Below are 24,123 nucleotides of genomic sequence, written 5' to 3' on the forward strand. Positions count from 1 at the left end.
CCACCACATCCCAAAGATGCTCTATTGGATTGAGATCTGGTGACTGTGGAGGCCATTTGAGTACAGTGAACTCATGGTCATGTTCAAGAAACCAGTCTGAGATGATTCCAGCTTTATGACATGGCGCATTATCCTGCTGAAAGTAGCCTTCAGAAGTTGGGTACATTGTGGTCATAAAGGGATGGACATGGTCAGCAACAACACTCAGGTAGGCTGTGGAGTTGCAACGATGCTCAATTGGTACCAAGGGGCCCAAAGAGTGCCAAGAAAATATTCCCCACACCATGACACCACCACCACCAGCCTGAACCGCTGATACAAGGCAGGATGGATCCATGCTTTCATGTTGTAGACGCCAAATTCTGACCCTACCATCCGAATGTCGCAGCAGAAATCGAGACTCATCAGACCAGGGAACGTTTTTCCAATCTTCTATTGTCCAATTTCGATGAGCTTGTGCAAATTGTAGCCTCAGTTTCCTGTTCTTAGCTGAAAGGAGTGGCACCCGGTGTGGTCTTCTGCTGCTGTAGCTCATCTGCCTCAAAGTTCAACGTACTGTGCGTTCAGAGATGCTCTTCTGCCCACCTTGGTTGTAACGGATGGTTATTTGAGTCACTGTTGCCCTTCTATCAGCTCGAACCAGTCTGGCCATTCTCCTCTGACCTCTGGCATCAACAAGGGATTTCCGCCCACAGAACTGCCGCTCACTGGATGTTTTTTCTTTTTCGGACCATTCTCTGTAAACCCTAGAGATGGTTGTGCGTGAAAATCCCAGTAGATCAGCAGTTTCTGAAATACTCAGACCAGCCCTTCTGGCACCAATAATCATGCCACGTTCAAAGTCACTCAAATCACCTTTCTTCCCCATACTGATGCTCGGTTTGAACTGCAGGAGATTGTCTTGACCATGTCTACATGCCTAAATGCACTGAGTTACCGCCATGTGATTGGCTTACTTCAAGCCTTAATTTGGGGAGAATATTATAACCCATTTGTTAGCTTTAAAGGATCAGCTCAAATACATTTCTGCTGGGCCGGTGCTATAATAGCTCAGCAGCTTGGCTGGAAATAACCCAGTTTGAGTTATGTTTTAGTGTGTAGACTCTGTGAACAGCTGTACATTTCTTTTGATCATCTTAAATTACACAGTCTTGTTGTCTTTCTCTTCCTTCCAGGGGGATCCTGCATCGAAGAACAATTTATTTGTTGCTGTGAAAACCTGTGAAAAATTTCATTCAGTACGAGGTGAGCATTACATTTTTTAATAGATTATTTAGTACTGGAGAATATATTTTGATATGTTGTAGCATGCATCAAGTATTTTTTTTAACAAAAGCTTAAAAATTAAAAAATATCTTTTTAAAAGTATGCCATACATTAAAAATAATTAGATATTTTTATGAAGATGAACATGCAGGGTTTAAAGGATTCTTTATTACCGGTAAGGCTGAAAGAATTATTGGTTAAATCAATTGTTAATTGATCAAATAATGGTTAACTGAGTATAGATTCTTAAATGCAATCCTTGAGAGCAGCAATTAAACCAAAACTGTCAAAAAATACGTTAATTTTGCATATGAGATGCATTTTAGCAGCAGTTTAAAGATCTTTGGAACAACAATGCAGAATGCCTTCTCAGCTAAATGAAAACAACTTTAGGAGGTGGATCCAACGTACATCTGAAAATCAGACATATGAGAACTGTCCATCCTGCGGTACTGAGGAAAGTTTGGTTCTGATTCTGTTCTTTGAATCTGTTGGCTTTTTAATTTTTGGTAATTTGAGCGATAAAAAGAGAAAAGATTGTGTGCCTTGGCACTGAAACACACTGTGATGGTTTAATTTGATTTGGATAACATTAAGCTTTTTCATACTGAAAATTTGTACTTTAGTTTCCAGAATGCACTTTTTAAGTGTAAATATATGGATCTTTTCGTTAGTGACAAATTTTATTACAGAGGGAGTTAGTCTTTTAATGTTGAGTTTTTGTCATGCTGATGCTAGAACTTTTTTTAGTAGGAGATGCATGCTTTGCTACAAATAGTTAAAGACATGCTTACTAAAGACATGCTTTCATAAAGTGATAAAAGTGTAAAATTCAGAATTTCATAACACGTTAATATGTCAATTTCTTCATAAATTAAATGTTTACTTCAATTTTCATTTGAATGTATGTCTTTCACTCATAAAATAAGATGGTTAAATGAAATACCTGCAGAATGAGCCAATTTCTAATATAGTTATTTAATGTTTTATCAAAAAAAACATAACAATCAATTGCTATGATTAAGTAACTTCTGCTGTTACTGTTAAACAATTACAACAATAACAAGTAATAATCAGCCTTTAATAGCTAGAAATTACCTACTGACTAATTTCTGATTTGATGATACTCTAAAAAATAAAGTTTTTCTTTGTCAAGACTAATTTTTAGACTGACAATCAAACAGGTTATGTATGTATCCAGCACATACGTGATCCGAATCCTGTTTAATATTATTTTGAAACCTATGACCACTTGCCATACTGAATACCATACACAGTAAGAGAAGAAGAAAAAAAGCTAAACATGATCTGGAAATAAAAATCGAAACACAAGAAATTAGTAACAAGCAGATCCCAGCTGTGGAATATGCAATGGAAACAACATTTTAAAGTTACCAACTTAAAGAAACTGGAATTATTTCTAGAGGAAGCCTTCTGAAGAAAATATCACAAGGATTCAGAAATTGAAAGATAAAAAGCACTCGATTAAATTGATGTAGACTCTTTTTGTGATGTTCCCGCATTGTGCAGCATATAAAGCCCTCAAAAATCTGACTTGTTGCCCACATTTCATCACTTGACTAGACTTTTGAAATAGTTTTCCATTGATTTTAAATCACCTATCTGTAGACTGTGTTCCTGAGATTTTAATGCTGACATGATCTGATCATTAAACCTTGTTTTAAAGGATGTAAATATGTCATATATTTTCAAAGTAACTAATATTATTTTGCTAGTTAAGATCCCAATAAGCCATTGAAAAGATGCATATTTAATGCCCAGTTATATATTGATGCAGAGTTTTAAACTTTAAATGTTCTCTTTGTTTTATGTAAATGGATTCATCATGCTGATAGCCCTCAGCAAAGTGACTGCTTTTAGTCAAATGTACAAAGTATATGTAATGTACACACTATACACACAGATACAGTGTTTATAATTTAGTCCCATGTTGGAGTATTTTAGCCGTAATGATGTTTTAGTGTACATTCAGTCCATGTAAGGGTTCAGAAGACCTTAATGTCTATGTACAGAATACCATGTGTGTATTTATGTATGTATGTTTATGTATGTGTATACTAAATTAAACTGAATAGTAAGATAGTTATTGAAAGTCTGGATTAAAATTTGGACATGGCTTAATACTGTAGGTTTAAGCTGATTTTACATGACACTGTACTTCATATTTTAGGCTTTAGATATGGTTGCTGGTAGTCTTTTGTTATCTACATGCAAGGTAAATATTATATGTCAATAATAAACAGCATTTAGCTTTTAATAACATTTTTGGTTTCATTTCTCTTGTTTGTTTAGCACCCGTAGCTAAAGGTTCAGTCAGGTAGAAGCTACCTTTCCACATTTACATCTTCATCTAAATTCATGCAATTATCCAAAACACTAATGCCTTTTTTTGGTGGTGGTGGTGGTGGTGGGGATCACTATGAGGCAATAGATAAGGACAGGTTGTTTTAAAACTATTACCATAATCTGAAGCAGAATGGGGAGTATGTCATTAACTTTTCTCTGCTTTGGTTTAAATTCAGCTCATTAGAATTGCATAGCAGAGTGTCACAGTGTTCTCTCCACATTCTGATCTTTCAGGGATGTGTTTAAGAATAAATGAATTTAAGATTGGTCCCTCTTGTCGTGGATCAAAATTAATTTTGTTTGATTAAACTCTAATTGAAAGCCATCATCTTGTTGCCTTCATGCTCTTATCCAGATAAATATGCAGTAAGGGAGCCTCTTTTCTCAGAGTATTTAAAACAGCTGCCTATAATTTAATAGAACACCTTGGGAAGTTTAATTTCCAATTGGTAACCATTAATCTGTAGTTCAGTTATTAAAGAGGTCTTTTAAATCTTTAGTTTTCAAGTTGCTGTGATTAAATTATAATCTTGTGTTTTTTCTTTGCCTCCTCACAGTACCGGTCGTAAAGTCTACTTGGGAAAAAGACGCTGCTTATTTAGAGTATTACAGCGATGTCAGTGATGACTCTATACCCACAATCTACCTGGGAGTGCCTAATACTGAGAGAGGTGAGCTTGTCCTCTGCATTTTGTTTAGTGAAAGCAAAGATTAAAGAAAGGAATTAAGAAACCCCATTAATCTGCCTTTAACCAATCCCTCAGGGAGCAATAAGCTGCCAAGTAGTGCCCAGCATGCATTCTGAAATAGGGGTCTTGCTCATGGGCTTGGAGTGACAGGTTGAATTTTGAACCAGCAAGCATTCACTAAGCAAGTGCAGGGAAATTTTACACAAAAGAGTACATACATGCATACATTGAGGAAAACCACAAACAGAGTGGGTCAAATGAAAATATAATTTTGTTTATTTAAAATGATTAATGATGCCTAATGAAAAAATAGGAGATTGAGCTGCATAAAACTGGCACCCTACCCATATGAAAAAACAGCAAATAGACTCAATGGTTCATGATTTATTAGCGCAGGTTTTGCTACTCTTGTTTCATAGATATTAAAAGTTTTTTAGGTCCTCCAAAGGTCATCATCCCCCGTTTAAGCTAAGAATTAAACCAAAGTGGTCTCCTTTATTAGTGCTACTTAAGTACATATTTGTACAAGTAGAACTGTCTTTTATTCTGCTTTTCTTTTTAAGATATAATCATTTTAAATTTCAGCTATTAAATTTAAACATAATATAAATTTCAGGGATTAAATTATTCCGGCCCTAGGCCAGATTTCCATCTCAGACACCCCTGATTTCCAGAAACAGTCCCCGTTTTGAACCACCTGACCCTGGCTAAAGCTGTCCCCGGAAATGTCCCCGATTTTACCTTCTTATGAGTTAAGGGGAAATGTTGCATGTTAACTGTTATTATAGTAAAAAGAGCGTGCGAGCATGCTGCGCACAGAAACAGCTGGTAACGTATAGATGAGGAGCAGAGTGCACATGTTTTAAAACGGACAAGGAAGTTCATTATCACAACCGGCTGGACGCAGCTACACTGTGTCAGCACCCCGCTCCAGACCGCCTGCGCAAAGCAAAGCCTACAGCCTCCGCTCTTCCTGCCATCTTGCTGAGCTCCGACTTCATGGACTATATTATTGTTAACTTCATAGCAGCAAAACAAGCAGAAATTAATGCTTAATTTAATATAACATATTAAAAAAATCCCCATTAGCATCCAGCTTAGGTGCAGTTTCTGCCCAAATAGTTTGTTTTTGTTGTGGATTTTTGTAACAGGGATAATAGTATCATATAATCTTTACATCTACATCCTATCAAAATAACAAAAGCTTATTTAATACAAAAATCACAGCTGTTTCTATGTAAACATGAGTATAAAATAGGTTTAGGATAGTAAAAATATACTGCTGTTAGATTTCACTATAACTTTATTAAAAGACACATTATTTTTAACCCCTGAGGACTTATTTTTCATTAATTTATATGTGTACTGTCAAAACGTATTCTTGGTGTGGCTGCTTCAAGCTGCTCATGAGAATGATCCGGATTTATAGATGTGTTTTAATGGTTCTAATTTAATCTGAATATAAAAATCTAACCTAACTTTTTTTAATAATGACACAGATTTTAATCCAGGCTGCTGAATGCTACCCAATGCACTGCAGCTGTCCAGAATACAGTATAAACAACTAGATGCCATTTCATTTTATAGTAATCATTGTTTAGAAAAAAAAATGTTTAAAATTTTTATATATACAAAACGTTTTCATTTAAATTTTATGGAATGGAAAAAGAGGGAAATTCCCACAGACTCTGTATTGATGCAAACTATCCTGTCCCTGAACACAATGGTATATTGCTCACAAGGGAAGAAGAGAGAGAAGACTAAATGTCACTAATAAACACTATTGATTGACTAATATTATTTATCTTTTTATTATATTTTATTATCTATTATTAGGAGAGGCACCTTCCTGGATTTTACACTTGATTTTTGTTTAAATATTAATAATGTAAAAATGGATGAAAACATCACTGTCTCTGTTTCCTATTTTAATTTTCATAAAATGCATGTATTTTTATCTATGAGCTGGAAATGTCCCCAGATTAAATTGCAGAAATCTGGTGACCTTACTGTGGCTAAAAAAAACATTTCCTGACCTTAAATAAATTTTAAAAAGACAATCGAAATCCCTCTTGTGTTTGTCAGCCAATGGTAGCAAAGGAGCACTGTGAAACTAACAGTATTAGATAATCAGAAGAAGAAGGGGCGGGTCTTACGAACCCCCCCTCCTTTCTTGCTCAAGTCACCAGATAGATTGTGGTACAGTGCTGAAGTTCGACACGAAAAGCCACCTCGCACCATTTACTGCTTCATTCAACGGAGAGACATGTAAAAAGTAAAAAAAAATAAAATAAATGAATCTTTGTCTGGAGAGCAGGACGATAGAGAGATATAAATTGCATGGAGTGGGCACAATGCAGTTCATAAACTCCGGGGAAGATGTCACGACCACAGATAAAGGTTATAAAAATAAATGGCGCTGGGCATGGCTGGAGGAGACAGGGTGAGATGGCAAGCCATTTAGCAGCTGGTGCACCAAGTTAGGTGAACCAGGCTCTTGCTAACGCTGTGCTCCAGGAACGCTTTGCAGCAAAACTGGTTATCAAAAGAAATGTGGTACATGGAAGTGGTAGATATAGATGCACTTTTGCCATCCTCTGGCCATTTTGGTAGCTGTAATATTTATATATATATATATATATATATATATATCCTTCTTTTATTTATGCATAATATGTTTTTACTGAGAGGTGTAAAAGCTGAACTGAAAAGCTAAAAAGTTAGGTAACTTCAGCATGCTGTTCAAAATGTTATTTATAGTTATGAAATTTTTCAAAAAGTGTTAAGACACAAAAAGAATGTAAAAATCAACATGTTTTCTGATCCACTTATCATGCTTAACTGCTAAAATATGATTAAATCATTCTTTAAAATTAGTTCCATCATGTCTGTTATCCACTAACTTCCTTTTCTCCAACAAAGGTCTTACACATCCACCCATCCATTGATTGTCAGCATCCCCAAACATTATTAAAATTTTCAAACTGTGTTTTAGGGATTCCTTAACATATTATAATTTCCCAACATTAATCATATGAAATTGGGAATACATATTTAACTGGTTATTGAATTATTATAAGGAAAAGTTATTCAATAGAATACTATTTTAGCAAAATTATTTTTCATCTACCTCTTTGATTCCCTTTTTTTTTTTCTTTTAACCCATATCAGTTGTTAAGTTCTAAGTCTTAGTTTAAAAGTTAACTCAACCTTGATCAGATAAACTTTGTTTCCCAAACATATAATTAATATTGAACTGTGACAAATCATTGAATTATTTTGTTAGTTACCATTTTTTATTTGTCCCTTTTCCATTCCATGTACATACGTATATGTTAGACATAAAAGGAATTTAGAGGACATAGTGGATTTTAGAATGGGGGTAATTTTTAAGGTTGGATTGGCTGGGAGAGATTTATTATCGGACATTCTGCACTATTTGGGGGGCAGAACATCTGCCAGATTGGATAGATAATCATACACACATATTTTTATACACACTGATCCATGATAGGCCAGATCTCTTAACTTGATACCGTGGTCAAGTGTATATATTGTTCAAATGCAACAGAACAGAGTATCTCTGCTGTCTTTGACTGCACCATTACACTGGTTAAGCACAGTTCTGGCAATTTGTATTTATTTCTTCTGCCTAAACAGATTAAAATTGTGAAACGTTTCTGGTTCTTATTATGAATCATTAATAGTTAGGTAATAATTATGTACAAGTTTTTATAGAATAAATTAACCTGGGAACTAAATGAAAGAGCAGAAAATAGAATAGAGTACAATACAATACAAAATCCCTTTATTGTCCCAAAAAATAGGGAAATTCTGGGGTTACAGCAGCAGAAAGATTAAAAATGGTCACACAAATGTGGACCTTAGGAGAGTGTATAAAATTACATAATAGTGAAAAGTAAAAAAAAATTAAATAAAATGCTGTAATGTAAAGTGTTTTAACAATATAAATACTGTGCGTATATGCATATGATATATAGCTATGGACATTTAAACAGTAATGCATATTTGAAAACAGCAGCAACATCAGAGATGTGCAAAATGACAGCAGCATGTTATTTAACTGACTAAGATAGAAACTGTGCAAAAATCATCATGAATGTACAACTTATTGAGGTTGTTGGAAACAGTGATGGTTATAGAGTCTTCCAGCTGCTGGGAGGACGGATCTGTGAGAACGCTCCCTGGTGCATTTAGGGTGCAGCAGTTTGTCACTGAAGGAGTTTTCCAGTTCTGCAACAGCCTCATGCATGGAGTGGAAGACATTATCCAGCTGAGATGTTCATTTAGTTGGGATCTTTTGTTTTCCACCTCCTGCACTGAGTCCAGAGGGCATCCAATCACAGAGTTGGACTTCATTATCAGCTAAACCAGTCGCTTTCTCTCAGCTACAGATAAGCCACTGCTGCAACAGAAAGCTCCATAGAAGATGGCTGATGCCACAACAGAGTCATAGAAGGTTTTCACGAGTGCCCCCTGCATTCCAAAAGACCTCAGTCTCCTCAGAGAAGAGTCTGCTCTGACCCCTCTTGTAGAGAAGTGTGTTTTGAGTTCAGTCCAGTTTGTTATTCAGGTGAACACTAAGTACTTACAAGAGTCCACTATATCAATGTCCTTCCCTGGATATTCACTGGAGTCCATAGGGTGGATCTCCTACTGCGAAAGTTCACCACTTGCTCCTTGGTTTTCCCTGCGTTAATCAGAAGGTGGTTCTGCGGGCACCAGACCACAAAGTTCTGGGTTCACTGTCTGTACTCTTGAGTCGTCCCCACCTGTGATAAGGCCAACTATGGTAGAATTGTTAGAGAACTTCTGGAAGTGGGAGTATGGGGAGTTGATGGAGAAGTCTGCAGTTTACAGGGGAAAAGGAACAATACCAGCACGGTTCCCTGTGGGATCCACTTACTACAAACTAACCTATCTGAGACACAGTCCTGTGCCCTCACATACTGTGGGCGGCCAGTGAGTTAGTCTAGAATCCACTTGGACATGTGCATGTCCACTCCTGACAGCTCCAGCTTGTCCTTAAGGAGTCCTGGCTGGATGGTGTTGAAAGCGCTGGAGAAATCGAAGAACATGATCCTCACAGTGCTTCCGGGTTTCTCTAGGTGACTCAGAGCTTGGTGCAGGAGGAAGATGATAGCATCATCTGCCCCAATCCCAGGACGGTAGGAAAATTGCATTGGATCCAATGAAGTCTTCCCAAGGGGCCAAAGGTTGTGGACAACCAACCATTCAAGGGTCTTCATCAGGTGTTAACTCAGCGTTACTGGTCTGTACTTGCTGAGGTCCTTTGCGTGTTTTGTCTTTGTAACCGGTATAAGAGGTCTTTTACAGCTGTGGTACTGCTCCCAGCCTCAGACCTAGGTTGAACATGTAGCACAAGATTCCACACAGTTCAGTAGCACAACATCTCAGAAGCCTGGAGCTGATGCCATCTGGACCCGCAGCCTTTAGCACCTAGGAACTATAGTAACAGTTATATTGTAAATGTTTTCAGTTTCACTACTTTAGTTAAGAATTTTTAACTGAATATCTATTCTATTAATTGGTTCTATTTTGAATGCTGTGAAATTATTCCATATGTGTGCAGGGTAATTTGATTGCAGTTATTTGTGTGCGGGTATTTGCTTAAATAAGAAATATTAAAGACATTTTGGTCCACAAAACTAACAACAAGGTTTTTAAATTTGGATTGTAAATATATCGGTCTAATTACTAGAATTACTTTGGCGCCACCCCATTTGGTACCCTGCATGCAGTGCATGGGAAGACCTAAAGTGCTGGGAATTTAATTGAGGGTATTTGAAAACTTGCTTTGTATAAGACACACATCTGTTATATGCAGGACAGAGAAACCTTAGGAAGAGCGTTAGAGAACCTTGCATTAAACCCTAGATTATATTTGTTTCTAAACTTAAATTCAATGAGTTACAAACCTGTGTCACATCATGACTGCTTGATGGATTTTTGTTTAACCAAAATGCTGGAATAGTCTAACAAAGTCATTATTAGAATTAAAATATAAACCGACAGAAAGACCACTTGTTGCAAAGTAATTTCAAGCTGGAAAAATCGTAAAACACAAAAATCTTCCCAGTTGTCAGAAACAATTTGAGCAAAATTACCATGCAATGTAAAAAGTAACGAAAAGCAGATGCATTTGGCAACAGTATTATCTGGGATTGAAGACAACTGAAATAACACATATGTTTCCAAGCAATGGAAAGTAGATATTTATCTAAAGAAAAATGCTCAGTTCTGAGAGGCTGCAGAATTTGAATATGAATCATGGAAAGATGCAATGCACTGAAAATGACAAATTTGGTTGAAGGTTTGTGCTTTTTGACTGCAAAAGTACAAACCTTCAGAAAAACCTTCACTTCAATATAGCCTTAACCCCTTGAACCCTACGGACCCACCGGCGGGTCCAGCTGCTACATGACCTCGTAATTTTACCAAACCCCCAGTATTGATGTAAAAAACATATTTGGCACAGTTTGGTGACATTTATGGATAAATGTGCCAAAATGGCCTCTCCGCCTAAGAAATTTCTCACTAATACCATACTAAAATAAATATGATTCATCTGATTGAGTCCACATTTTGTATATTTTTACACAACATTTAGATTTGAAAGTCTGTACTACTTTTTTGTGCTATAAATAATATTTTGGTAGTGTTTTGCAATGTTTATTTCAAAGAAAATTTTGGCGAGGTTCAAAAAATGCAAAATATTTTGTATTTTGTCCCTAATATTTCAGGCAGGGTCAAAGCTACAATGGTGCTGACACCAGAAAACCATTCTATGACATCTTACCTTTACAGACGTACCAAAAGTTTCTTCTTAAATCTAATAGCTTTGAGGCTATAAGTTATTTACTTTTGTGTGTTTTTGTCAGGCAGAAATTTATTTATACCCCCTTAGGGTGTAAGAGGTTAAATAAACTCACAGGGTCCATGAAGTACAAACTGAAGTGTAATTCTACTTTTTAATTTTTTGTTGTTGTTGTTTTTGTCTTTATGGCCTATAATTTTTACAGAAGTACACTGAAAAATCTTTTTGCCACTAAGATTTTAGATTATTAGGTTATTATCACCTTTAAAGAAGAAAGCTACAAGTTTAACTTCTCTAAGCAAGTAGGAGAGGAGTTCAAATGTACTTTTTTGCCAAACGGTTGCCAGATCTGGCAAAAATATATTTAAAAAAAGATGAGCTATGCTAACTGTATTTAACGAGCAGCTGCTGTGGTGTTAACAGTGGACTTCAAACCAACCGAATCATTTCACATGAACTCACTGACAAAATAACCTGCATTTAAGATACTATTCCTATTGGTGCAGAATCACATCGTGTCTACGAAAGAATTTTAAGCAGAGGTAAAAAATTTATAGATTTTTGACCCACCAAACTATTACCTAGATGCTATATCTTTTTCTTTCAGTAAATCAATGCTTTTACTCTGCACCACTCGTTTTTTTTCCGTATTTTTCGTATTTTGAACTATCAATCATTTTAAAAGGAGAGGTGGTAGCTATGACCTTTAAGTTCCTCAGACAGGTATCGGGTATTGCAGGCTAACAAAGAACCCAAACGGCTCCCCATTCCTAAGGGGCGGACCCGTTCGTCCAGATTTGAAAGCGCTTCCTGCACGGGATGAAAAACATCTTTAAACTTGGAAACAAATTCCAGGGGATTTTTTAAATCTTTTTTTGAATGACTATGACCCGAATAACCGATAATCTTCACTAGCATACTGAAGTGACTGAGATAGCATGGGACCACTTCTTATTTTATGATATATTGTTAATTATTCAGCTGGTAGCTTCTGTCCTGGTCTGGTCTCCTGCATCATTACAATAATTAGTATCTATCTACCTATCTATCTTTCTATCTATCTATCTATCTATCTATCTATCTATCTATCTATCTATCTATCTATCTATCTATCTATCTATCTATCTATCTATCTATCTATCTATCTATCTATCTATCTATCTATCTTCATATATATGTATATGTATATATTAGTGCTGTCAATCGATTAAATTTTTTTAATCGCGATTAATCGCATCAATGCCTAAGTTAACTCGCGATTAATCGCATTTTAATCACACATTTTTTTTCTGATTGAAAATCATTTAAATACTCTCAATGACATACAAAAAATACATACAGGCTAGGTTTGTGCCAATGTTCTTTTTTTAAATGAAAACAGGTCACAGATACTGATTTATGCCATAGAAACATATGGCAAGAAGATGGGGAGGCATGTAGCAAAAAATAACAAATATGTAGCCAAAAAAAAGGCCCTGAAAACAGGCTGATGTAAAAGACAGTCTTTACAGTTAATACAGTCTTTTGAACAAAGACAAGCATTTTACCCTACTGCTATAAAATGTAGTAGAGTTAACATTAGATGTCAATTAACCAAGGTAATAATGAACAATTTTCAATCAATACATCAAAATCAATAGATTGACATCACTAGATGGAGGAAGTATATGCTCTAGAAAGTTACTTTTCAGCCTCTTAACAAAAATGAGAACACACACACACCCCCCCACCCCCCCCCCCCCCCCCACACACACACACACACACACACACACACACACACACACACACATGATACTGACCTGTGGCGTACACAGACAGCAAGAGTGCCGTAGCAGATTTCATTTCACCTCAGTAATCTGTTTTCTCAGCGTATTTCAGGTTGCTACTAGTTACCAGACACTCAACTTGTTTGTTGGTGGTGGGGCTTAAAGAAAAGGCACTAGCGTCACCCAGTGTATGAGCGTCTTTTTTCCTTGAGGAGCTCCGCTCTCGAAGCCTATGAGAAATGCATAGACTGGGGGAAAATAGCCCCGCCTTCCCGCAGGCTGCAGCGGGATGTACTTGGAAAATTGTACCATAAAACCACATAGCGTTAATCTCACGTTAAAAAAATTATCGCCATTAAAATGGCCTCGCGTTAACGCGATAATAACGCGATAATTTTGACAGCACTAGTATATATATATCTATATATAGATATATATATACATAAATATTTATTGCAATTAAAAAGTCATGAAGTCTTATCAGTTAAATCACAATTCTTTTATATAATTTTACAACAGCAAGTAAGCTGTAAGAACACAAAAGTAATCTAACATTTTGTCATCACTTGATTGTCACATGCTTCGTTCTCTTCATTTGTCACCAGCTTGAAATCATGTCAGAGCTATCTCTTGTGACACTCCAATCTAATCCATAATTTCAAAACATACAAGGCGACCTCTGTTTGTTTGTCATTAAAGGACACTGTGGAAAGACGTTTGCCATCATGAGACGTTTTCTGAGTGAAGCCGTTCCGAACATTGATTGGCTCCTTATTGTTGATGATGATACTCTCATAAGGTAACAAAGAAAAGGGTTTTGGTTTATCTTCCCTATCCACATTGTGTTATTTTAAAAAATATGGGACAAAAAAATGCATTTTACTTTCTAGTGATTGTTTAATATGAGAATACTGTCGATATCTATGCAAGGAGGATTACATTTTTTTAAATATTTTAAGATATTTTAAAAAAATTTAAATGCAGAGCTTTCAAACCCAAGAATGGCATGCATTCATAAATTGAGATATAAAAAAATAAATCTCACAAACGAGATTTTATTTAATATTCTCAGCAATTAAGTTACAGATGGGCTTTTACTGTTGAAAGATGCATATTTTCCCATAAAATAAATAAAAGTTATCTTTATATCTCTTATACTTTAAGGCATATCTTGGCCTGCAGCTTTTTACTTTTGTTTTTGTTTTGTTTTTTAACTTGACAAAAACAATAAACTTCTAATGGATGTTTTAAACTCTGCTAAAGGTGAGTATAACCATGGGAAAAAACACAAAAGCAACCATTTTTTTTTTAAATATTGTTGTAAATAATTCTCTTTTATTTGGAGTGAAAGAAATAAGATCAAACACACCCAAAAACGTTTCTGCGATGCACTCTACTCCTAAACACCTAATTATGTTTTTGAAGGTTCATGGGGTGTTACTGCTTCCTTCTGTTAATCTGAAAAAATCTCTTGTGAAATAATGATTTGTTTATTTGTCCTTTTGTCTATTTGCAAATTAAGCATGTTTTATTTGTGTGTTTGTTAATGTACTCATCGTTGTTTATTTTTAGTTTGCCCCGGCTGCGACAGCTGCTTCAGTGCTACAACACAAAGGAAGCAGTGAGCCTGGGAGAGAAATATGGATATGGCCTGATGCAAAACGGATACAGCTACACAACAGGAGGTGGCGGGTATGTGTAGATATTTTTCTGTCATAATGGTCCATTAATTTGACTTTGACTAATAAAATCCTCTGCGGCAGGAATTTTATCATGCATATTTGTTTTTGACTCAGTTAAATCATAAAATTGTCTAAGAAAAATCTGTGCCGAGTGATTTGCTTTTGTGGCATAAGCTCATAAATATCAAATTTGTTGTTATTTTGTACTGTCAACCCCACATTGTGTCTTTCTGGATATACGCACCTGGATATGTAAAAGTGCACCTTATGCAAGGATGCAGATTTATTAGCTTGAACTATTACCCATGTCCCCACATTGGAAGCATAGCTAACAGAAATTAATAGAAGAATTTTGTTTCCATCTCACAGACTGTCTTACTCTTTGTAAGTACTTGATTGTGGCTTGATTTTCTTGTGGTTTCAAGTTGACTAGTGCTTGTGGATATTTGTAGCTATCTTCACCATCTGGGATGTTATGATCCTATTATTGTAGCCCTTGGGCAGCTATCACATTGCTCCTACCATCTGGCCATACTAGCTGCGGTTGATTGGCATTTCAATGATCTTACTGTTTGTCTTTGTTAGATGTATCTGTGAGTTGTTTTCTCGCTGAGTGTGGCATAAAGTTTGATGTCAGGCCTGTAGAGGAGGTGACTGATGGTAGCTTCACTTTGAATCAGTAACCAGAACAGCTTTTTGATTTTATCTGATCAAGTGATTTCAGACCTCAGCAGAACAGCCATAAAAAGTGACACCTTTGTATATCAAATTTTCTTTTTCACATTTAGGTCTCTAAGTATCTTGTTTGTATTATACAAGCATACAATTGAATGAATGCCTGCATAAATTTAACCTATAGTTTATCTTAATACATTACTTGCTTTTATTTGAAAGTCTTATAAACTCTTCCTCTTGCTAGAAAAATAGAAAAAAAAAACACTGCTGTAAAATTTGTTTTTTCAGCTTTTTTATTTTTAGAACTTACTTAGACTTATACAAGTTTTATTGTCATTTTGTATGCAAAACGAAATTTCTTTTTTTACAGCTTTCATGACATTCCCATTTCTTAAACTGCAGCAGTGATCAAATGGAAACAGTGTGGCAGAAAAAAACATGTTGCAAAAAAAAAATGCATTGATTTGGAAGTTCGGAGCATTAAATATATATGGTGGAATTATGCAGTATTTTTGGTTTGGTGTTGTCAGTTTGATGCAGAGTCTGTGACATTATTTTTTTTAACAGTTCAGCTGTTTGTTGGCGGTGAGGAAGAAGCTGTTTCTGAATCTGCTAGACCTGCATCAGATGCTTTGAAGCATCCTCAGCTTTAGCTTGTTTGTCAGAAATCTGTTTCACCTTTGTTGTGCATATCAGAGAGAAGTTGCTTGCAATCATGCAGAGGATTCATGCAGCTCAGAGATAGAGTTAAAGCAACATCTTTGGGACGAAGGTTGGAAAGCTTGTGTGGTATGCACAGGGAGGCATGTATACTCACTATAGATATGGGAAGTAGTTGTCTTCATCTAAATGGATGGAATCATTTAGAGTTCCCCATTTTTTGTGTGCTTTTAAGTCACTGTGAGCTATTCTATGGGATAGACCTCATATCTATCCAAGGTCTCCCTCACCGGGTGGCTGTTCACTGCATAACAATGATAAACAATCATTACACAGGATTTGTTTACTCTACTAAACTTTAATTAGACTTGAAGGAGTAGAACTATAAACTTTATAGCATGAAGATCACAAGCTTAATGAACCTAGCAGATTAAAAATGTAGATCTGAAAAAATCCTGTGTTTCTTTTCTTCTAGGAAAATTATTTTTTATCTCACAAAATGCATGTTCATTTGCAGGATTGTACTAAGTAGGACAGCGGTGTCCAGACTGCTCTCCAGCGGCTGCAGCTGCTACAGTGATGATGCTCCTGATGACATGGTCCTGGGGAGGTGCTTTACTTCAATTGGGGTTCCCATCACACACAGTCCTCTGTTCCACCAGGTAGAAAGCACCACTAGATTGTTGATGCTATACTCTTTTATTAACAATTCACAAAAGAAAAAAACATCATTAGAATGGCATTTAGTTTCCCAAAAGATTAGGTAATAGCATAGATCCTCAGTGAACTACAAATCTAACATCCATCCATCCATTTTCCATCATGCTTATCCCAAGCGGGGTCGCGAGGGGTGGTGGTGCGTTTTTCCAGCTGTCTATGGGCGAGAGGCAGGGAGCACCCAGGACAGGTCATGAGTCCATCGCAGGCAAATCTAACATTAAAGGCACACTATGCAACATTTTTCAGTTAATTAATGTGTTCCATAACGTTTTGGATGATTAAATGAGTCATTTCAGGTTGAACAAAGGTATTCTCGGCCGCCCTGGTGGTCTGTGGGGGAAATACCGCACTTGCAATTGCAGGAGCACCGACCCGCACCCACAGGCTCAGAAGTCTCACAAGAGTCGGTCTTGCTTTACGGCGAGAACTGCTACACCCCCCAGTTAAAAGCATGCTCGTTGCTAGCACAGTGGCGATCTTTGTGCAGTGCTGCTTTCACAACGGACGCAGCAAAAGCAGCAAAATCGCGTCTGCTGCTTCCTTTTTGCTGCTTGTACCAGTTAGTTCTGACGCGCGGCTGAAGCAGCTTTGCTGCTCTGGCTGCGCGGTGCAAAAGTGTGTCTGACGCATGTTGGGCGAAGCTTCACTATCCTTTCTCTGCCTTGCAGCTATATTTGCTGTGATCAGTGGGAATAAAGTAGTTTTAATATGTGTTTAAGTGAGAAAATACACCTGAAAACGTAATCAGTGCAGTCAGTTCATTCAGATTATCATCCTGCCTTACAATATTTTTTCTGTCGGAGCCGCTCAGACCCCCACATACCAGCGGTGCGCCGACAGTAGGAATCCCTTCATCAGCAGCCTCTGGCCGGGTCGCCTCCTTGCGGTTCACCGCGGCAGCTGATAGGTGTTTTTCATCTAAATAATCCAAACTGCAGGCAGCAGGATAATAAAAGCGAACATATTCTGCCGGCAGATTTCTGCATTTTAAGTTAATTTAGGCGTCAATAAACTGTTTAAGAGGAGTGATCATAGCGCTCTGATCATCAGCGCTGTGTCTCTCTCCCTGCCAGCTCCCAGATCAGCTTCTCTGATTGGTTGACGCGGTGCGTCGAGCAGCAAAAATGTTATTTTTCCATCTCGAGCAGCAGCGCGTTTGCGGCGCGTCACGCGCGTCAGATGCTTAGTCATTCGTTGCGTTCGCCTGTCTGCTAAGCTCAAAACAACCACGCCTGGCTTGACGGAGAAACCAGGAGAACAGCTGTGCATATTTACGACAGTGCACTTTTACTTTCGCCCTCTGGGGGGAGCCTCGCTGGAAAATCAACACCGGTTGCATAGTGTACCTTTAATATGCAAAAAAGAAACACAACTGGGTTTGAAAGTTCCTTCAGCTGTACCACTGCATGAGACGTTTTTAATGACTGTTGGTATTTCTTACACCCAGATTCCACATACTCCAGATTCCACATCCACACATCCACCGCTACTGCGGTGGATGTGTGGATCTGCACCTCACCGTCCACGTTCGTCTTCTCCGTCCATCACTGTCAAAATACAGAGCTGAGCTATTTTCTGCTCCGCTCTGGTCCGGCAAGGTCAAGATCCGTAACTGCAATCGCACCAAACAGGAAAAAGAACGTTGAGAAGATCCGGTTTGTCAAATTAAAATATGGTAACGATAGATTGGTAACTACAAATTAGAGCATAATTCTAATAAATTCCCAAAAATTTATTTGATGAAATGATTTCTTGCAAACTACTGGTACTTCAACACACCAGGAAGCAGATTTCTTATCTCGATCAAAAAATGTATTTTATACTGAGAGGCCTAAAAGTTTAGTGAAATCCATTCAAAACGCTGAATAGTGCATCTCACAACTATGAAATAAACTTCTTTATGGATGAAGAGAGGCTGAGTTTGGAATTAAAAAACAAACAAAGTTCATACAAACCAATTTCATATGATCCTAGTTATCCCTGTTACAAAAATCCACAACAAAAAGAAAATATTTGGGCAGAAACTACAGTACACATATACTGGATGCTGATGTGGATTTTTAAAATGTTTCATATTAAAATAAGCATTCTTTTCCGCATGTTTTGCCCCCATGAATTTAATAATAATATAGGGCATGCTCTCCTCGAGCTCCAAACTATATTGCAATGGACATGTGCAATTAACAGATTTGCTGAAGTCATAAGAACCCCCAAAAATGAACTATTTTTCATTCACTCCGAGACTAACAGAGAAAATCACTTGTTTTTGTGCTCTAGGCCCAACCGGATGACTACTCAGGGACACAGATCAGCCCAAAGCACTCCATCTCCTTCCATAAGCACTGGAATATAGATCCTCTGGCTGTCTACAGAAACTGGCTGCAGGACCCGGAGCTGAGAGACGAACTGTGATAAAAATCTTTTTGAGAATATTGGTCAAGAGCGCCTATTGTGTCTGGAAATTATGCTCAAGATAATTAATGTTTGTAAAATGGAAAGAAAATGATCAGATCTAAACTTTGTTTTGTTATTAATATTATTGATGATGATGATAATGTATTGTGCCTTTCCCTTCATCCCTTTATATGATATCCCTTTCAGTTGTCCTATGCTGTTTGGAAAAAATATGGAATCTGATTCCACTTTTTTTTTAGACTGGGTAATGAGGGGATGGAGAAGTATGTGTCGTTCGTTCTTTCATTCGTTCGTTCGTTCTTTCTTTCTTTCTTTCGTTCGTTCGTTCGTTCTTTCGTTCGTTCTTTCGTTCGTTCGTTCGTTCTTTCGTTCGTTCGTTCGTTCTTTCGTTCGTTCGCTCGTTCTTTCATTCGTTCTTTCTTTCTTTCGTTCGTTCTTTCATTCGTTCTTTCGTTCGTTCGTTCGTTCTTTTGTTCGTTCGTTCGTTCTTTCGTTCGTTCGTTCTTTCGTTCGTTCGTTCGTTCGTTCGTTCGTTCTTTCGTTCGTTCGTTCTTTCATTCGTTCCTTCCTTCCTTCCTTCCTTCCTTCCTTCCTTCCTTCCTTCCTTCCTTCCTTCCTTCCTTCCTTCCTTCCTTCCTTGCTTCAAATGCGTCTTATCATTTAGCATATGCTTTGTGCCTGTTCTCTCCTCTTTATAAGTCCTCAGTCTGTTTCTATTTTTCACTGGATTATTGTTTTGCTTTCTTTTACATTTTTAATAAATTCTTTAATTTACCATGGTGGTTCTGACCTTTAGTTTGCACTTAGGGTGAAAGCCCGATCAATGACATTACTTGCTCAAGGCAAATTTAGAGGATTCATATATCTCTAAAGCAAAACCTGCTTTGCAACAAAGCCATAAAACAATACATAACACATATAAAACATACAGATACATTAAAAGTGCTGTAGTGGTGCAGCGCTGCAGGACATTAAAAGCCTTCCAGAGGTGCATAGAAAGGAGCACACAGAAAGAGGACATCTAAGAGAGTATTATCCTAGTCAGAATTAAATGCTAATTTAAAAAAGTGGGTTTTAAGCTTTTTTTTAAAGGCTGATAAATCAGATATGCTTTTATTTTTTTAGAAAATGCAGTTTCAGTTGTAAGATAGGATCACAGTTTTTATCTGTTAAATCCGGCTTTTTGGCTCACGCAATACACTAAATGATACACGCTTAGCCTGTTAGTTTGTTTTTCTGTGTGTTATTGTTTTGTTCTTCTCCGCTTGAAATAACTCTGTCTCCATCCTCAATATAATCTGAAGGGTCTGTACAGAGACAGTTTAATCAAATTATGCAGACAGATTTGTTAAAAGGTTTCTACCTAAGCAGGCCCAAAAGAATGCATTGAGTCATCGACTTTGTTGAATTTGCTCCTACTGTCAACCTCACCTGGAATTCGATGACAGCAGACATTATGTTGTTTATGTCATAAACTGAGGGATGACCAATGATATTTGACAAGTCTTCATATCTGTTCTTAAAAAGCACTATATGGTGACGATCCGCATGCTTTATTAATAAGTCCACCGAAGAATGTTCAGTGAATGTCATTTTATACCTCTCTCTAATTGAAACAAAGCTCCCAAACTGAAAAACAGTTTGCATGAATTAAAGTATGAATTAAAACTCTTTTATGAGGTCATAAATGTGCAACTTTTCCCACTTTTTGACATTTCAAAGGATTTTATGAAGTTTTAATTAAGGGTAAAACATTAAATTACAACCTATTTGTGACAAATTACACGAAGAACCTTTCAGCTAGTCTTATTAACATGGGTAAATGAGTGAGATATGTGATGTAGCAACCAGGTAGAGAAAAATAGCTTGAGGTGGGACATGTTGCTAAGGTAACCAGCATAAACTGCCTTCCCGTTTCCAGCTAATGCTTGAACAGAAACTATTGGGCAATTGGACCTAAACTTTTTTTGTAGATGTCTTATAATCCTGTTTAATGGACAACCTACAGCCAATCAGAATCCAGTATTCATCAATCAAATGATGAGTTTACTTACCAACTTCCAACTTTAACATAAGGTGGTTAAACTGAGGTGGCTTTGCTAGAAGGCCAACGAGTACAGCCTCAAGATACGTAATTTCCTGAAAACTAGCCATCACAGCTGGGTCGCTTTGTCTGTGGGGCAGCGCCTTCAAAGTGACAAAAGTTGAGATGAGCGAGCAGAAACAGGTCCACATGCGAGGAGAAGGGAGGCTGCACACATTGAAATCAAACCACACGGGCACAGAGAAGGAACAAAAACTCATGTGTGATATATTGGGGCCGTGTGGTATTCTCTTTGCGCATGCAACATGTATGAAGAGTAGTTAAAGAGCTTCTATATGAAGTATTGCTAGTCTTAGGAGTATTTAAATTATTGTGTGCCTCAATTTTTTGCAGAATCCTGTCTGTCGTCAATCCAATCCATGGAAGCTTAAACTTGTTTTGCAAGCCTTTAGAGAAATCTTAATTATAAGTTGAGCCTTAGTTGTGCTTATCTATGTCTATTATTTTTTATTATTTGAAAAGAGGATCAAACTGCAGCGCCCCTCTCTAGTAAAATGCTACTTTTGTATTTTAACATATAAACTTTGCTTTATATGACTTTTTTTTTTTTAAGTAAGACATTTATGTTTAAGTAAAGGCAGAAGAAATTTGTAAGTGGGATTTTATATCTTACTTAATAAAGCGGCAGATTTTTTCTGAATAAGCACGGAAAAGATTTAGTGCCTCGGTGAATGGTGGTCATGTGAAGCAGATTGAAATGTTATTTGTCCCTGAGGATGGGTTTAGACATCTCAATAAAAACACATAACCAGTTTGTTAATGTTATTTATTTATTTATTTATTTATTGATTTATTGATTTATTCATTTATTTATTGCCAAACAGCAAAATGTTGTAGGGTATCTGTCAGAGAGACAATACACTACTGTCAGATTTACTGTCTGTGTTTAATGAAACCCTTCACACCCTTGTTTATAAATGCTGGAGATCGGTGTTTTTTCCAGTGTAGTCCTGTTTCTCTGACCGTGACTGGCTGGATGTGCTCTCTTTATCCTCTGACAAGGGAGCTGTCTCGGAGCTCGTCTGCCTGGCTGTGTGTTTCCTGGACGGGGCCGCCTTTTACAGTTGCTTTTGGTATCTCTGCTTCTGTCTCCTTGAACCCCAGTCGGCCTCGGCAGATGGACACTCACACTGAGCCTGGTTCTGTTGGAGGTTTCTTCCTGTTAAAAGGGAGTTTTTCCTCTCCACTGTCGCTACAAGCATGCTTAGTGTGAGGACTTGCATTCATGTCAATGAGTCGATGAAATCAACTGGTTTTCCTTATATAGAAAACTTTGAATTAATTTGACTGTATGATCTGGTGAACTGTAAAGTGCTTTGAGATGACTTGTGTTGTAAATTGGTGCTATATAAATAAACTGAACTGAAATTTAATTGAATTAAGATGGTTTACTCTCCTTTGGATCAGTTAAAGCTGGCATATAATGTGTGCTATTTATTGTTGTATTCAGCTTCAGTTCAAACTGTATGACGAAAACTGCAGGGTTTAAAAGTTCACACTTTACGGCCCTATGCTCTGATGCGACCTTACTGCACACACTACTGTACGTCCAACAGATTCGGAGGTAGTTGTAAAAGGCTAATCGCCCTGGTTACCCCCTGTATTCTACACAACACTGGATGTATGATGAAGCTGAAACTTCTACTGACAGCCATATCGATCTTCATCCCCAACTTTCCAGAAATCACATGTTAGGATGTCCTGTAGCGGCTGTTATTTTTTTCATGAAAAGGAAAATTCTTTTGCAGGCATGCAGTACCTAAGAGATAGAATGTTTGAAAATCTGAGGTTTTCATCCCAAAGAAAGAATTTCTCTGACTCTAGATCAGCCTAAAAAAAGAAAAAAATCCTCACAGCTGATACTTTTTTTTTTAAATTCTCGGCGTACCACTTCCTTTAATTCTTGGAATTTACAAGACTTCATGTTTAGCACCATCTTTTCAGCTCATGAAGCCAATAAAGGTTTGAAATTGCCACAGTTGTTAGTACTGTTGGCTTACTTCCAGGATGACCTTGGTGTGTGTTCTTGTATGCTGGTTTCCTTCCTTGGTCAAAAAAACAAAGCAGTACATGGAGTTTAGTTTAACTGGCTTCACTAAACAGCCCTTTGAAACAAGTTTGTGCATACATGTTCCTCTGTTCTGTTTGTCTCTGTCTTTTCTTCTGATGAAGTGGTGACCAATGCAGGGTTTACCCGTTTCTCACTCATTAATAGCTGATCATATCCATTAGCACACCTGGCAGTGCCACCATTTTCATCCTTACCTGTTTTTGAACCCTATTGTTACTTTAGATGTTTCACTCCCGTTTAATAAAAACATTTAAATGAGAACACAGCATTTGCTTCTTGTACTTAAAATACTTTTTTGTTTTAGTGAAAACGCTGCTATTTGTGTGACTTGACAGAAAGTTAGATGACAAGTGCCAAAGGAGATTTTAAACTTTTTTATTTGTTAAATTTCCTTTCTTAGTCTATCCCAGCAAGGGTAGATGGTAAACACTGTGCTGTAATTTCTTATCCACAACCACAAGTATAATGTGCATAAACAGAACAATTTTCTTCCAGTATTTCCACTCATCATATTAAAGGGTAGAATAGAGGCATAGGATAGGTATTAAAATTAGCTGGATTGCCTTAATTTCAAACAAATTAACCCTAACTTGTATAGTTTATCCTGTACTTGAAATGGCAAACTTGGATTAGAATCAGGATTAAGCTACAAGCATAGGATTCAATTCCACACCTATCATTAAACTTTCCTTTTATGTCTGCTGTAGCTCTACCAACCTCATAAAAAGATGGTTCAATGTGTTCCTACTCCCATCCTTCTACTACACACATGCACGAAAGCACCAGCATCATTACTGCAGCAAGGCTTCAAAGACACTCCAGTGCTTTCTGTCATTGTCAGCTACAGTG

The 24,123-nt window shown here is 37.1% G+C and overlaps 1 protein-coding gene across 1 annotated transcript in view; it reads left to right on the top strand.

The window, feature by feature from the left end:
* Positions 1-19,207, top strand: part of b3glctb (beta 3-glucosyltransferase b) — a 71,550-nt gene extending 52,343 nt beyond the window's left edge. The window contains exons 9-14 of the mRNA XM_038278816.1: positions 1,176-1,245; positions 4,191-4,304; positions 13,647-13,746; positions 14,520-14,639; positions 16,482-16,626; positions 18,962-19,207. Of these exons, the coding sequence (XP_038134744.1) occupies positions 1,176-1,245; positions 4,191-4,304; positions 13,647-13,746; positions 14,520-14,639; positions 16,482-16,626; positions 18,962-19,096 (684 nt within the window). The 3' untranslated portion in view covers positions 19,097-19,207. The remainder of the gene's footprint in view (positions 1-1,175; positions 1,246-4,190; positions 4,305-13,646; positions 13,747-14,519; positions 14,640-16,481; positions 16,627-18,961) is intronic.
* Positions 19,208-24,123: the final 4,916 nt, after the last annotated feature.

Source organism: Cyprinodon tularosa, unplaced genomic scaffold, assembly GCF_016077235.1.
Source record: "Cyprinodon tularosa strain WSP-4 unplaced genomic scaffold, ASM1607723v1 ctg144, whole genome shotgun sequence".
NCBI classification, from domain to species: Eukaryota; Metazoa; Chordata; class Actinopteri; order Cyprinodontiformes; family Cyprinodontidae; genus Cyprinodon; species Cyprinodon tularosa.